The sequence below is a fragment of the Salvelinus namaycush genome, chromosome 31, assembly GCF_016432855.1.
Source record: "Salvelinus namaycush isolate Seneca chromosome 31, SaNama_1.0, whole genome shotgun sequence".
Classification (NCBI taxonomy): Eukaryota; Metazoa; Chordata; class Actinopteri; order Salmoniformes; family Salmonidae; genus Salvelinus; species Salvelinus namaycush.
In genome coordinates, this window is record NC_052337.1 from 33488095 (window position 1) to 33504717 (window position 16623).

A 16623-nucleotide genomic window follows, 5' to 3' on the forward strand; every position below is an offset into this window, starting at 1 on the left:
TTGAGGATCAGCGTGGCGGCTGTGTTACCTACCCTTACCAACTGGGGGAGGCCCGTCAGGAAGTCCAGGATCCAGTTGCAGAGGGAGGTGTTTAGTCCCAGGTAGAGGTCGACCGAATATGATTTTTCAACGCTGATACCGATTATTGGAGGACAAAAAAAGCCGATGCCGATTTTTAAAAAATGTCTTTGTAATAATGTCAATTACAACAATACTGAATAAACACGTATTTAACTTAATATAATACATCAATAAAATCAATTTAGCCTCAAATAAATAATGAAACATGTTCAATTTGGTTTAAATAATGCAAAAACAAAGTGTTAAAGAAGAAAGTAGAAGTGCAATATGTGCCATGTAAGAAAGCTCATGTTTAAGTTCCTTGCTCAGAACATGAGAACATATGAAAGCTGGTGGTTCCTTTTTAACAGGAGTCTTCAATATTCCCAGGTAATACGTTTTTGGTTGTAGTTTTTATAGGAATTATAGGACTATTTCTCTCTCTACCATTTGTATTTCATATACCTTTAACTATTGGATGTTCTTATAGGCACTTTAGTATTGCCAGTGTAACAGTATAGTTTCCGTCCCTCTCCTCGCTCCTACCTGGGCTCGAACCAGGAACACATCGACAACAGCCACCCTCGAAGCAGCATTACCCATGCAGAGCAAGGTGAACAACTACTCCAAGTCTCAGAGCGAGTGACGTTTGAAACGCTATTAGCGCGTTCACCCCACTAACTAGCTAGCCATTTCACATCGGTTACACCAGCCTAATCTTGGGAGTTGATAGGCTTGGAGTTGATAGGCTTGAATTCATAAACAGCAGAGCTGCTGGCAAAACGCAGGAAAGTGCTGTTTGAATGAATGCTTACGAGCCTGCTGGTGCCCACCATCGCTCAGTCAGACTGCTCTATCAAATCGTAGACTTAATTATAACTTAATAACACACAAATATGAGCCTTAGGTCATTAATATGGTCGAATCTGGAAACTATCATCTCGAAAACAAAACATTTATTCTTTCAGTGAAATAACGGAACCGTTCCGTATTTTATCTAACGGGTGGCATCCATCAGTCTAAATATTCCTGTTACATTGCACAACCTTCAATGTTATGTCATAATTACGTAAAATTCTGGCAAATTAGTTTGCAATGAGCCAGGCGGCCCAAACTGTTGCATATACCCTGACTCTACGTGCAATGAACGCAAGAGAAGTGACACAATTTCACCTGGGTAATATTGCCTGCTAACCTGGATTTATTTTAGCTAAATATGCAGGTTTAAAAATATATACTTCTGTATTGATTTTAAGAAAGGCATTGATGTTTATGGTTAGGTACACGTTGGAGCAACGACAGTGCTTTTTCGCGAATGCGCACTGCATCGATTATATGCAACGCAGGACACGCTAGATAAACTAGTAATATCATCAACCATGTGTAGTTATAACTACTGATTATGATTGATTGATTTTGTTTTTTTATAAGATAAGTTTAATGCTAGCTAGCAACTTACTTTGGCTTCTTACTGCATTCGCGTAACAGGCGGGCTCCTTGTGAGGCAGGTGGTTAGACCGTTGGACTAGTTAACCGTAAGGTTGCAAGATTGAATCCCTGAACTGACAAGGTAAAAATCTGTCGTTCTGCCCCTGAACAAGGCAGTTAACCCACCGTGTGTAAAAATAATAAATAAAAATCGGCGTCCAAAATTTCCGATTTGTTATGAAAACTTGAAATCGGCTTCCGATTAATCGGTCGACCTCTAGTCCCAGGGTCCTTAGCTTAGTGATGAGCTTTGAGGGCACTATGGTGTTGAACGCTGAGCAATGAATAGCATTCTCAGATAGGTGTTCCTTTTGTCCAGGTGTGAAAGGGCAGTGTGGAGTGCAATTGAGATTGCATCATCTGTTGGAGCGGTATGCAAATTGGAAGGGGTCTAGTTTTTCCAGGATGATGGTGTTGATATGAGCCATGACCAGCCTTTCAAAGCACTTCATGGCTACAGATGTGAGTGCTATGGGTCGGTAGTCATTTAGGCAGGTTACCTTAGTGTTCTTGGGCATAGGGACTATGGTGATCTGCTTGAAACATGTTGGTATTACAGTCTTGGGACAGGGAGAGGTTGAAAATGTCAGTGAAGATATTTGCCAGTAGGTGAGCGCATGCTCGGAGTACACGTCCTGGTAATCCATCTGGCCCTGCGGCCTTGTGAATGTTGACCTGTTTAAAGGTCTTACTCACATCAGCTACGGCGAGCGTGGTCACAGTCGTCTGGAACAGCTGATGCGAGCGTAGAAGTAATTTAGCTCGTCTGGTACGTGCATGTCACTGGGCAGCTCGCAGCTGTGCTTCCCTTTTTGTAGTCTAATAGTTTGCAAGCCCTGCCACATCCGACGAGCGTTGGAGCCGTTGTAGTACAATTCAATCTTAGTCCTGTATTGATGCTTTGCCTGTTAGATGGTTCTTCGGAGGGCATAGCGGGATTTCTTATAAGTTTCCGGGTTAGAGTCCCGCTCCTTGAAAGCGGCAGCTCTACCTTTTAGCTCAGTGTGGATGTTGCCTGTAATCTGTGGCTTCTGATTGAGGTATGTACGTACAGTCACTGTGGGAACGACGTCATCGATGCTCTTATTGATGAAGCCAATGACTGATATAGTGTACTCCTCAATGCCATCGGGAGAATCCCGGAACATATCAAATAAATAAAAATATTTGTCACATACACATGGTTAGCAGATGTTAATGCGAGTGTAGTGAAATGCTTGTGCTTCTAGTTCCGACAATGCAGTAATAACCAACGAGTAATCTAACCTAACAATTTCACAACAACTACCTTATACACACAAGTGTAAAGGGATGAAGAATATGTACATACAAATATATGAATGAGTGATGGTACAGAACGGCATAGGCAAGATGCAGTAGATGGCATAGAGTACAGTATATACATATGAGATGAGTAATGTAGGGTATGTAAACATTATATTAACTTCTCTGGGATACTGTAAAAAGTTTGACGCTAACGTCCCACTTGGCCAAAAGCCAGAAAAAATGCAGCGCGCCAAATTCAAATATATTACTATAAAAATCAATCTTTCATGAAATCACACATGAAAGACACCAAATTAAAGCTACACATGTTGTGAATCCAGCCAACATGTCTGATTTCAAAAAGGATTTACGGCGAAAGCACACCAAACGATTATGTTAGCTCAGTACATAGCCACAGAAAAACACAGCCATTTTCCCAGCCAAAAATAGGAGTCACAAAAAGCAGAAATAGAGATAAAATGAATCACTAACCTTTGATGATCTTCATCAGATGACACTCATAGGACATCATGTTACACAATACATGTATGTTTTGTTCGATAATGTGCATATTTATATCCAAAAATCTTAGTTTACATTGGCGCCATGTTCAGAAATGCCTCCAAAATATCTGGAGAAATTGCAGAGAGTCACATCTAATAACAGGAATACTCATCATACACTTTGATGAAAGATACATGTTTTACATAGAATTAAAGATACACTTGTTCTTAATGCAACCGCTGTGTCAGATTTCAAAAAAACTTTACGGAAAAAGCACACCATGCAATAATCTGAGACGGCGCTCAGATAGTGGGGCAAAAAAGTATTTAGTCAGCCACCAATTGTGCAAGTTCTCCCACTTAAAAAGATGAGAGAGGCCTGTAATTCATCATAGGTACACTTCAACTATGACAGACAAAATTAGAAGAAAAAAAATCCAGAAAATCACATTGTAGGATTTTTTATGAATTTATTTGCAAATTATGGTGGAAAATAAGTATTTGGTCACCTACAAACAAGCAAGATTTCTGGCTCTCACAGACCTGTAACTTCTTCTTTAAGAGGCTCCTCTGTCCTCCACTCGTTACCTGTATTAATGGCACCTGTTTGAACTTGTTATCAGTATAAAAGACACCTGTCCACAACCTCAAACAGTCACACTCCAAACTCCACTATGGCCAAGACCAAAGGACACCAGAAACAAAATTGTAGACCTGCACCAGGCTGGGAAGACTGAATCTGCAATAGGTAAGCAGCTTGGTTTGAAGAAATCAACTGTGGGAGCAATTATTAGGAATGGAAGACATACAAGACCACTGATAATCTCCCTCGATCTGTGGCTCCACGCAAGATCTCACCCCGTGGGGTCAAAATGATCACAAGAACGGTGAGCAAAAATCCCAGAACCACACGGGGGGACCTAGTGAATGACCTGCAGAGAGCTGGGACCAAAGTAACAAAGCCTACCATCAGCAAGGGCATTGAAGATGAAACGTGGCTGGGTCTTTCAGCATGACAATGATCCCAAACACACCGCCCGGGCAACGAAGGAGTGGCTTCGTAAGAAGCATTTCAAGGTCCTGGAGTGGCCTAGCCAGTCTCCAGATCTCAACCCCATAGAAAATCTTTGGAGGGAGTTGAAAGTCCGTGTTGCCCAGCAACAGCCCCAAAACATCACTGCTCTAGAGGAGATCTGCATGGAGGAATGGGCCAAAATACCAGCAACAGTGTGTGAAAACCTTGTGAAGACTTACAGAAAACGTTTGACCTCTGTCATTGCCAACAAAGGGTATATAACAAAGTATTGAGAAACTTTTGTTTTTGACCAAATACTTATTTTCCACCATAATTTGCAAATTAATTAAAATCCTACAATGTGATTTTCTGGATTTTCTATTTTTTATTTTGTCTGTCATAGTTGAAGTGTACCTATGATGAAAATTACAGGCCTCATCTTTTTAAGTGGGAGAACTTGCACAATTGGTGGCTGACTAAATACTTTTTTGCCCCACTGTATATCAACATTTCTCCGCCATGTTGGAGTCAACAGAAATACGAAATTACATCATAAATATTCCCTTACCTTTGATGATCTTCATCAGAATGCACTCCCAGGAATCCTAGTTCCACAATAAATTGTTGTTTTGTTCGATAATGTCCATTACTTATGTCTAAGTAGCTACTTTTGCTAGCACGTTTAGTGCACATGTCCAAACGCTCGCGCAGATGCAGGCGAACTCGGACGAAAACTTCAAAAAGTTATATTACAGGTCGAATAAACTGGTCAAACTAAGTAGTGAATCAATCTTCAGGATGTTACCATAACGTTCCAACCGGAGAATTCCTTTGTGTCTCTAGAAGTAATGGAAAGCAAGACAATATCGTTTGGAATGCACATAGCCAGGAACTGGCATTCTGCCAGACCAATGACTGAAACACCTCCAATCCGGCGTAGGAAGTGCAAACAGATCCATATCTTACAGGGAATTGAATAGGCGATGAGTTGAACATCGACCAGCCTCAGAATTCTCACTTCCTGTTTGGATTTTTTCTCCGTTTTTTGCCTGCCATATGAGTTCTGTTATACTCACAGACATCATTCAAACAGTTTTAGAAACTTCAGTGTTTTATATCCAATAGTAGTAATAATATGCATATATTAGCATCTGGGACAGAGTAGAAGGCAGTTCACATTTCCAAAAGTGAACTATCACAAGTTCAGTGGCATTGTTTAAAGTGGCTAGTGATACATTTTTTACATCAATTTTTCCATTATTAAAGTGGCTGGAGTCGAGTCAGTATGTTGGCAGCAGCCACTCAATGTTAGTGGTGGCTGTTTAACAGTCTGATGGCCTTGAGATAGAAGCTGTTTTTCAGTCTCTCGGTCCCTGCTTTGATGCACCTGTACTGACCTCGCCTTCTGGATGATAGCGGGGTGAACAGGCAGTGGCTCGGGTGGTTGTTGTCCTTGATGATCTTTATGGCCTTCCTGTGACATCGGGTGGTGTAGGTGTCCTGGAGGGCAGGTAGTTTGCCCCCGGTGATGCGTTGTGCAGACCTCACTACCCTCTGGAGAGCCTTACGGTTGTGGGCGGAGCAGTTGCCGTACCAGGCGGTGATACAGCCCGACAGGATGCTCTCAATTGTGCATCTGTAAAAGTTTGAGTGCTTTTGGTGACAAGCCGAATTTCTTCAGCCTCCTGAGGTTGAAGAGGCGCTGCTGAGTGGTGCCTTCTTCACCGCGCTGTCTGTGTGGGTGGACCAATTCAGTTTGTCCGTGATGTGTACGCCGAGGAACTTAACTTACTACCCTCTCCACTACTGTCCCGTCGATGTGGATAGGGGGGTGCTCCCTCTGCTGTTTCCTAAAGTCTACGATCATCTCCTTTGTTTTGTTGACATTTCCTGACACCACACTCCGAGGGCCCTCACCTCCTCCCTGTAGGCCGTCTCGTCGTTGTTGGTAATCAAGCCTACCACTGTAGTGTCGTCTGCAAACTTGATGATTGAGTTGGAGGCGTGTATGGCCACGCAGTCGTGGGTGAACAGGGAGTACAGGAGAGGGCTCAGAATGCACCCTTGTGGGGCCCCAGTGTTGAGGATCAGCGGGGTGGAGATGTTACCTACCCTCACCACCTGGGGGCAGCCTGTCAGGAAGTCCAGTACACAGTTGCACAGGGCGGGGTCGAGACCCAGGGTCTCGAGCTTGATGATGAGTTTGGAGGGTACTATGGTGTTAAATGCTGAGCTGTAGTCGATGAACAGCATTCTCACATAGGTATTCCTCTTGTCCAGATGGGTTAGGGCAGTGTGGTTGCGATTGCGTCGTCTGTGGACCTATTGTGGCGGTAAGCAAATTGGAGTGGGTCTAGGGTGTCAGGTAGGGTGGGGTTGATATGGTCCTTGACTAGTCTCTCAAAGCACTTCATGATGACGGAAGTGAGTGCTACGGGGCGGTAGTCGTTTAGCTCAGTTACCTTAGCTTTCTTGGGAACAGGAACAATGGTGGCCCTCTTGAAGCATGTGGGAACAGCAGACTGGGATAAGGATTGATTGAATATGTCCGTAAACACACCAGCCAGCTGGTCTGCCCATGCTCTGAGGACGCGGCTGGGGATGCCGTCTGGGCCTGCAGCCTTGCGAGGGTTAACACGTTTAAATGTTTTACTCACGTCGGTTGCAGTGAAGGAGAGTCCACAGGTTTTGGTAGCGGGCCGTGTCAGTGGCACTGTATTGTCCTCAAAGCGAGCAAATAAGTTGTTTAGTCTGTCTGGGAGCAAGACATCCTGGTCCGCGACGGGGCTGGTTTTCTTTTTGTAATCCGTGATTGGCTGTAGACCCTGCCACATACCTCGTGTTTGAGCCGTTGAATTGCGACTCTACTTTGTCTCTATACTGACGCTTAGCTTGTTTGATTGCCTTGCGGAGGGAATAGCTACACTGTTTGTATTCGGTCATGTTTCCGGTCACCTTGCCCTGGTTAAGCAGTGGTTCGCGCTTTCAGTTTTGCGCGAATGCTGCCATCAGTCCACGGTTTCTGGTTTGGGAATGTTTTAATAGTTGCTGTGGGTAAGACATCGCCGATGCACTTGCTAATAAACTCACTCACCGAATCAGCGTATTCGTCAATGTTGTTGTTTGACGCAGTGCGGAACATATCCCAATCCACGTGATCGAAGCAATCTTGAAGTGTGGAATCATATTGGTCGGACCAGCGTTGAACAGACCTGTGCGCGGGAGCTTCCTGTTTTAGTCTCTGTCTATAGGCTGGGAGCAACAAAATGGAGTTGTGGTCAGCTTTTCCAAAAGGAGGGCGGGGGAGGGCCTTATATGCATCGCGAAAGTTAGAATAACAATGATCTAGGGTTTTACCAGCCCTGGTAGCACAATCGATATGCTGATAGAATTTAGGGAGTCTTGTTTTCAGATTAGCCTTGTTAAAATCCCCAGCTACAATGAATGCAGCCTCAGGATATGTGGTTTACATAGAGTCAAATAAAGTTTGTTCAGGGCCATCGATGTGTCTGCTTGGGGGTGAATATATGCGGCTGTGATTATAATCGAAGAGAATTCTCTTGGTAGATAATGCGGTCGACATTTGATTGTGAGGAATTCTAAGTCAGGTGAACAGAAGGACTTGAGTTCCTGTATGTTATGATCACACCACGTCTCGTTAATCGTAAGGCATACCCCCCCGCCCCTCTTCTTACCAGAAAGATGCTTGTTTCTGTCGGCGCGATGCGTGAAGAAACCAGTTGGCTGTACCGACTCCGATAGCGTGTCTCGAGTGAGCCATGTTTCCGTGAAGCAAAGAGCGTTAGTCTCTTATGTCTCTCTGGAATGCTACCCTTGCTCGGATTTCATCAACCTTGTTGTCAAGAGACTGGACATTGGTGAGTAGTATGCTCCGGAGCGGTGCGCGATGTGCCAGTCTCCGGAGCCTGACCAGAAGACCGCTTCGTCTGCCCCTTTTACGGCGACGTTGTTTTGGTTCGCTGGCTGGGATCCGATCCATTGTCCTGGGTGGTGGGCAAAAGAGGATCCGCTTTTGGAAAGTCGTATTCCTGGTTGTAATGATGGGGAGTTGACGTTGCTCTTATATCCAGTAGTTCCTCCCAACTGTATGTAATAAAACCTAAGATTACCTGGGGTACCAATGTAAGAAATAACACGTAAAAAAACAAAATACTGCATAGTTTCCTAGGAACGCGAAGCGAGGCGGCCATCTCTGTCGGCGCCGGAAGTACCGGAATATTCCAGTCTGTGGCTAGCAAAACAGTCCTGTAGCTTAGCATCTGCTTCATCTGACCACATTTTTATTGATCTAGTCACTGGTGCTTCCTGCTTTAGTTTTTGCTTTTAAGCAGGAATCGGGAGGATAGAATTATGGTCAGATTTGCCAAGTGGAGGGCGAGGGAGACCTTTGTACACCTCTCTGTGTGTGGAGTAAAGGTGTTTTTTTCCCCTCTGTTTGCACATGTAACATGCTGGTAGAAATGAGGTAAAACGGATTTAAGTTTCCCTGCATTAAAGTCCCCGGCCTCTAGGATCACCACCTCTGGATGAGCATTTTCTTGTTTGCTTATGGCTTTATACAGCTCGTTGAGTGCGGTCTTAGTGCCAGCATCGGTTTGTGGTGGTAAATAGACAGCTACGAAGAATATAATGAAAACGTCTTCGTAAATAGTGTGGTCTACAGCTTATCATGTGATACGCTACCTCAGGCGAGCAAAACCTTGAGACTTCCTTAAATTTCATGCACCACCTGTTGTTTACAACTATACATAGACCGCCACCCCTTGTCATACTAGAGGCGGCTGTTCTATCCTGCCGAAAAAGTGTAAAACCCGCCAGCTGTATGTTATTCATGTCGTCGTTCAGCCACGACTCGGTGAAACAAGATTTTAATGTCCCGTTGGTAGAATATACTTGCTCGTAGTTCGTCTATTTTATTATCCAGTGATTGTACGTTGACTAATAGGATTGATGGTAAAGGCAGATTACCCTCTCGCCGTCAGATCCTTACATGGCACCCAGACCTACGTCCCCGATATCTCCGTCTCTTTCTCCTGCGAATGAGGGCCTTGTCGGGTGTCTGGAGTAAATCCTTAGCGTCAGACTCGTTAAAGGAAAAAATATATATATCTTCCAGTACAGGGTGAGTAATCGCTGTCTTGATATCTAGAAGCTCTTTTCGCTCATAAGAGACGGTGGCAGAAACATTATGTACAAAATAAGTTACAAATAACGTTTAAAAACATTCACAATTGGTTAGGGGACCGTAAAATGGCAGCCATCTCCTCCGGTGCCTTTCTCAGATAAACATAATGTGTTTAAGTTACACGTGACGTGGCGAATTCAGTGTTTTAGGTCGATTCCCTGTCCGAATATTCTGTTTGTTTCAACAGAAAACTGCAGTCAGTCCCGTGTGACTAATTAGAGCACGGGAGCTGGTGGAAATCCTCCTCTGGTGTGTGTGCATGCAAATGATGGTGAGTGTGGATACAGCGGCGGGGGTTCCAGGATCTCTCACACACAGCCCCACCCAGTTGTAGCTCCATTGTGTCGTTTCCCCCCCCCCCCCCCCCCGAACAGGACTGAGGCTGCAGGGGTGTAGTTTGAATACAGCCACTGTCCTCCTTTGTCCCCCTGCCTCAGAAAGGCTGGTGCATCCTCCCTGTTTCAATCCACTTGAGTCCCAGCGGTATCTTTGTGTGCACAACACACACACACACACACACACTAGTTATACATCTAGAAGGCTAGACCTGTGGGGCATGTTGTTTTGTGAAAGGGGCTGGCAGTGGCAGGCTGTAGGCTGATAGGAGGTTGGTAGTGTTGTTCTGTTACCCTTTGTATGGATATGCTCCAAGAGCATAATAATGTAATGCTGCAGTAGACGGGTGGGGCTGGGACATGTGCAGATGCTATCACGAGGACCATCATCCATGGGGTTGGGGATTAAACTGTGGAATTGGTTCCTAAAATCCCTTTGCTGTGACCTAAGCTGATTTTTTGTATTGAAACCAAATATGATCTTTTGTGCTTTGTCCAATCCCCCCTCTGCCCTGTTTAGCCTTAAAGGTGATTATGAATATGGCTATGACATGCTCACTGTTTGTCCTGTGTGTATTCTTCTGTTTGGTGTAGTGTATAGGAGTTCTCCTCTTTACCCTTCATTAATATGGAGTAACCTAATGTAGTAGGCGTAAAAGAAATGCCTGAGCGGGGTCGTCAGAACCCGTACGCATCCGGTTTTCAGGCTTCACCTCTACTCTCATTTCCCCCTGAACTGGATGCTTCCGGCTTCTACCAACCCCTGAGGGTGAGTGTGGATACTGGGGAGAAGGCAGCTAGATGCCCGCCCTGTTTGCTTTAGGCCAGACCTGGGCACACTGCCAGCTTTGTCACGGCATTGGCTGTTAGTCTGCGAGGGAAAGTCGCCTCTTCTCGGTGGCATTGCCTTTTCTTCACAGCTGTTCTAACAGAAACACTCTGGCTTTTTATCGATCTTCTCAAACCCCAGTGTGAGTTCTCACCTTCCAGTGTGGAGCGTGGCAGATGTGGAAAGAGGGAGGGACCCCTCCTTTTTGTTGTATAATGAATGATGTAACCTGAGGATGAGTAAGAGGGAATTAGTGTGTAAGAAGACGATGATTAAAATTTGGGGAAATGTTTGATGTTGTGACAGAATGGAAGAGGGACGAGGCCTGTAAAATCAGTCTTGATTGGATGCTGAGGGTCATTCCCCTTGCGGGGGATGGAGGCTGACTACAAGTGACCCATTTGATCTTCCTACAGAAACATTGTGTACAGAGAAAGATGTATGAACGAGAAAGTCATTGAGTCCGACACCCTCAGAAACCAGGCCCTTTCATGTGTTCACATGCCCCTCCTCCATCCCTCTGAGTGTGTGTTGTTATCGATCATTGTCAATAGCCTTCTTTGACATGAACCCCCTTCTACGACCCCCCCAACCCCTCTTCGCCCCTCTCCCTCTCTTTCCAATGATGCCTAAAGCCGGGGAAAAAGGGGAAGTAGAAGCGAAGGACTCAGTCTATTGTGAAAAGACCAGACGTGGACATTCTCAGCTAGACTCCTCCTGTGTTTTTCCAAACACATCCAACATCCTACTGGGACATTCTTGGAAACAGGGAAAAAATATATATATTTCTAGCAAGCCTGGAGAAATATCAGTTTTCCTTTTATTGGTGGCAGTGGTAGAGTTCAGTGGAGAGGAAAAAGAGCAGAAATGGACAACCTGGCAGAAAATCAAGCCTAGCAGAGCAGGGCAGCAGCACAGGAATGTACATGCTCATTATCCTACCTGCTTGCTGATGCTATTGTGAGGGGGGAGTGGAGGTGAATAGCACATTCCTAGTCCTTGATGTCAGGGCCAACAGAGTCCTCTGTCCATCTACATACTGTATGACTAGTCTACACCCAGTGAGCAGTGAAGGAGGTGAGACTGGAGTGAGTGTTTTTACTGTCCTCTGTCTGACTCTCTGACCCAGATGAGGGGAGCGGCAGAGATAACTAACTGGCTGTGTGATTCGGCACGTATGCTTCCTGTAACAGACTCCCCACTGTTTCCACACAGAGCGATCTGGTGCCAGCAACATTCTCAGGAATGAACCACTAATACATCACGTCAGGACGTCCTGTATAGCAAAGCTGTGATGTTATACATTCCGACTGTATTGCAGTGGACAGCAGCACTACAAGCACAATACTGTAAAAATCACATCTTTTTACCAGGACAAAAAACACCATGACTAACTTTTATTCCAGTCTGTCTGTTTCCGGTGCTAAACAACTCCAGCATGCTAGTTGGACCCCCTGCTTTGTCCTGGTGAGAAGAGAAAATCAATGGGTTAAGTGCTGCTTAGGACAGGCTATTAGATTGGGTGTGTAGAGCAGTAGCCTGAGGGAAGAACAGGCATTGGGATGAATCCTATACATTGTGTTGAGTGTAGGGAAGAAAATCTGTGTGAACTAAGTTTTCAGGACTAAAGACACACAGAGAAATGAACAGCGCTTGAAATTATTAGACATACCAAGACCAGAGCAAATATCAACCATGGTAACAAACTAGCCATATCCTTGGTAACAAAAAAATCCCCATTGCCTTTTGGATAGGGTTGCTACGAGGGTTTTAGTTTTACAGCATGGTGACAGTCATGGTCACACAGCCTCGGAGACAGTACTGGAGCTGAACAGTATTGATCCAGCAGGTCATGACGATATGAGGTGCAGATAGTAAAACCAGGTCAATCTTTTTCTGTAGCAGATAAGCCCAGATCAGACCCTGCCGGTGATGGGCCAGTACAATATTAGTCAGCTATCTAGGCAGACTAACAAAGACAAACAAGAGGGGTGCATCATTGGTTAACCAAGGAAAAGGATCATCGGGCCTAATCCATTCCTATAGCTAAACCATTCAAATCATGTGAGCTCTGAGCATGGTACAAGCCAGTGAGTATAGATGATTCTGTCAAAGTAGCATGCAACATCTGTCTCTCTCTCCACCCCCCAACAACATATTGATTGGGTTTGCCTTTAAATCACACAACAGAGATTTTATAATAAAACCATTAATGATAGAGAATGTAGTGACATAGTATTACTGATGGGATTTAACCACAGTTTGTCTCATGGACTTCCAAGCACTATGTGAGTACATTATCCAGTTGGCTATAGTAGCAGTGCGTGGTCAGACTGTCTGTGTACAGACAGAGCATGTACTAAACCCACTCACTGTCTGATGGGTGTAGTCTCGTGCTGCACTGCATTACTGTCAGAGGCAGCCAGCCAGCCAGGCAGGATGACCGTAATCTTATTCAGTGACGGATGATGTAACAACATTGTTTCTGCCTGCCTCAATCGGACCGATACCCCGCCATCATCACAAACAGACCTACGCACAGCATCCCAACATGCCCTGTTAGTTGCGAACTGGCTGACAGCGTTTGGAGGAACCCTGGCTGTGCCACACAGGACTTCTCTTAGAACCACAGTCTCTTTCCATTAAGGATGCAGCAGAGAATGAAGGAGAATTGGGATGTTTGTTTGTACCTTTAGCTGTGTTTCTGATTCTGTTCGTGCTGAACCTGCTCTGTTTCCTGCTATTGTTCTGAAAACAGAAAGAAGTCTTTCAAAAATGTTCTGCATAGATCCCTCCATTCAAACAAACTAAGGCTTTAAGGGTAATATTTAAGGTTTAGTTTTCTAGAAGATGACGAGTAAATCTACCAACAACTGAAGTCTTACATGTTGCTCGTTCGATATGAAGTGGTCCTGGATAGAGAATGAAGTTCAGGCATGTTTTTCTGTACATTCACGATCACACAACACAGTGGTTAAAGGCTTGCAGATGGCCTGTTAGTGAGACAAATGGGGCGTTTTTGTTTTTCCTATAATTAGAAGGCCATAACATGTGACGTACAGCCTGTTCTGTGCCGATAGTCAGGAAACGGCCTTGGTTACAGAACATGTGGTGATAAACACCCATGCACGTTCACATGCACGCGCATATTCAAACACACGCACAAGCTCTTTCTCTCACTAACATACATTCCCCAACAAACTGCCAGTACCTTGTGATTTTGCTGACGAGGACACACCCTTTGAATATGAGGGGATCTGCAGCTATTAAACAAAGCCTGTTGGAGCCCTCCACTCCAGAGGTCTCAAGGGAAATGAACATGCAGTTATTTTTCTCTGTAGCAGGCTCTGGCAATCAGTGGTAATGCAGTGAAATTGCCATCTAGTGGACAAATAAAGAATTATTTTGTTACAGCTCAAATTTTGGATCCTGTACAAAATCCACTATATCCTGATATCATTGGATAAATAATCTCTGTTGGTTGGATAATTAGAGTATTATTTTTAAACTAACTCTTCCCCCCCCCCCCCCCCCCCTGTCTTGCTCTTTCTTAGGTGAGCTTCTAAGCCAGCCGCGCCCTGAGGGGCTGACTGAGATAATCTGCCCAAAGAATGGTTTGGAGCGGGTCGACGTGGCGCTGGTTTACCCACCTACGCCCACTGTGGTCAGCCCCTGTCTCAAATGAGCCCTGCGGCCTGGCCTCTACTGTCCTGTCTGACTGTACCCTCACGCCCGACTCTCTAGCCAACACCTGCTGCACACCTGAGTCTGAACCCCACACCCCAGCTCTCCCTCTGAATCCCCTCAACCCACCCAGGCAGCAGCCAGACTGGACACATAGCCATGCAAGGTCACAGAGATATGCACCGTCAGCTGGATGGAGTAGAGCTGATAACTGTAAGTATCTTCCAGAAAGGGTCATAGGTTGGTAACTAGAGGGTTAGATGCTTAGAAGCTTCTATATACTGTGTAAATGGATCGACATCTAACCTTTTTATTTGAATATACCTGATAGCATTGATGATAGTGAAGCTGTACTACATATGACAAAGTATATAAGTAAGAGTATGTTATGTTCTTTGTATTTTATTTGCAGGTTATCCAACTGTTCGTACACTGCCTCACTATGATGACAAAGACCATATTACAGGACTTTGGCTGAAAGCAAACCTTCACCTTGGTCGTTTTTAAGACCCATCAACAAGCAGTCTTTTTCCCCAACTCTCTTACTCCACGCTGCCCTCCAGATCTATGACAAACCTCTGCCTACAACCTAACCAAGACGAAACACAGGAAATCCACCGTATCAACTATCCATCCATGCTATCAATTATACAATCGAGAGACGAGGGGGCAAAGACTTGGACGGATTTCTCTCTTTACTACTTAGTGGCGTCATGAAATGTTGGAGACCTCTTGGCTGGACTGCTACCCCATTCTAATTTCCTGTAATGCTCATTTTCCTGTCCACGTGTAAAGGCTGTGATTGGAAGAACATAGGAAAGAGAACTGACTGAACCTCCTACTATATCATGCTATGACTGACAGTTGTGGGGTTCTATCCGCCTGTCTGTTTCTATGTCTGTAAACCAAATATAGTCTTGTATAGCCAAACACATGTACACCACCTACTCTTAAAGAACACAACACACGTTACCCCCGTACGGACCTTAACCTTTGCTTTAGCTTGCGAAGGGGCAGATGTATCATATGAAGTAAATGCTGGGATTACATATTCTGTGAAGTCAGTGGACTGTTTTCATGCCAAGGAAATTCCACTTCAGCTGGACTTGTTTCATTTTAGCATATCCTGACTCTGGTTGGACGTATTTTGTGATTTGCCATTTCAGCTTCAGTAAGAAAAGTACTCAGTTTCACTTTAGACTCGTTCAAAAATGATCATTGTGTGTAAATAAAAGATGATCATGTTCTCTAAAGGAAACAGAAAAAAAATGTCTGTAGGTATTGAGTTTGAAGTCTTAATAATCTTTGGTCATGTTGGAATAGAGGAATTTATTTCAAGATGGTTTTCACTGGTATGGGGGAGATACTGCAATATGTTTAAAACATGCAAGAAAAAAGTTTAACTTTTGTATATATCTTTATTTTTGTATATTGACAAGTTGTCACCACCCTCTTTCAACATTATTTGCAGTGCAACGTTGTGCATGGCTCACTTAGCCATTGTGAGAGTAAGGCTACATACAATTTTATAAGTAGCAGGTCAAACTGTCTCACAGCACAACATAAAAAGCACCAAATACAAAATAAACCAACTACTGGTTTAAATATGACCACGTTGTGTCTTTTTCATTTGTCTTTCTCTACACACTAATACTGATTATACATTTTATGGGAAAGATACTTTGATATTGGTCGCTGTGTTTAAATAACTTTACATAGAGGCCGATAAGTCATGACTGATGGCAGCAAACTGTCTCCCAGCACTGTGTATATCACATGTTTGATTGATTAAAGTCAGGAATGTAGTCTCTGTATGCTCTCTCAGTAAAACTGCTCTAGCAGTAGAGCATGGGCGCTTAGTTGAAACGCCATGATAGTGGGTTCAGTTCCCAGGACCACCCAATATTTTCAAGTGTATGAGCACAACTACGTCACTTTGAATAAAAGCGTCTACTAAATGGCATATATTATATTGAATGACCACTCTCATCTCCGCCAACTACACACACCCAGTTTAATTAGCTGAGGTCACGTTCCTGACCTGGACTCCCAGTCCAGGCCAGAACGCAAGGATATTACACTGATTAGATTGACTAGAGTTCAAAAAAAGATGACCTGCCATTTTTGAAACTCCTAATCTATAATCTACATTAGATCTACTTAGAGGGGGCACCTCCACTGCAAACTGATCAGGTCAGAGATCAATAATGTTCTAGCTAGGGCAACAAGAGAAGAGG

General features: G+C 44.2%; 1 protein-coding gene across 1 annotated transcript in view; it reads left to right on the forward strand.

Moving 5' to 3' along the window:
• Positions 1-15996, forward strand: part of mfhas1 (malignant fibrous histiocytoma amplified sequence 1) — a 36396-nt gene extending 20400 nt beyond the window's left edge. Inside the window, exons 2-3 of the mRNA XM_038970562.1 lie at positions 14257-14599; positions 14799-15996. Coding sequence (XP_038826490.1) covers positions 14257-14387 — 131 coding nt within the window. The 3' untranslated portion in view covers positions 14388-14599; positions 14799-15996. The remainder of the gene's footprint in view (positions 1-14256; positions 14600-14798) is intronic.
• The last annotated feature ends 627 nt before the right edge of the window (positions 15997-16623 follow it).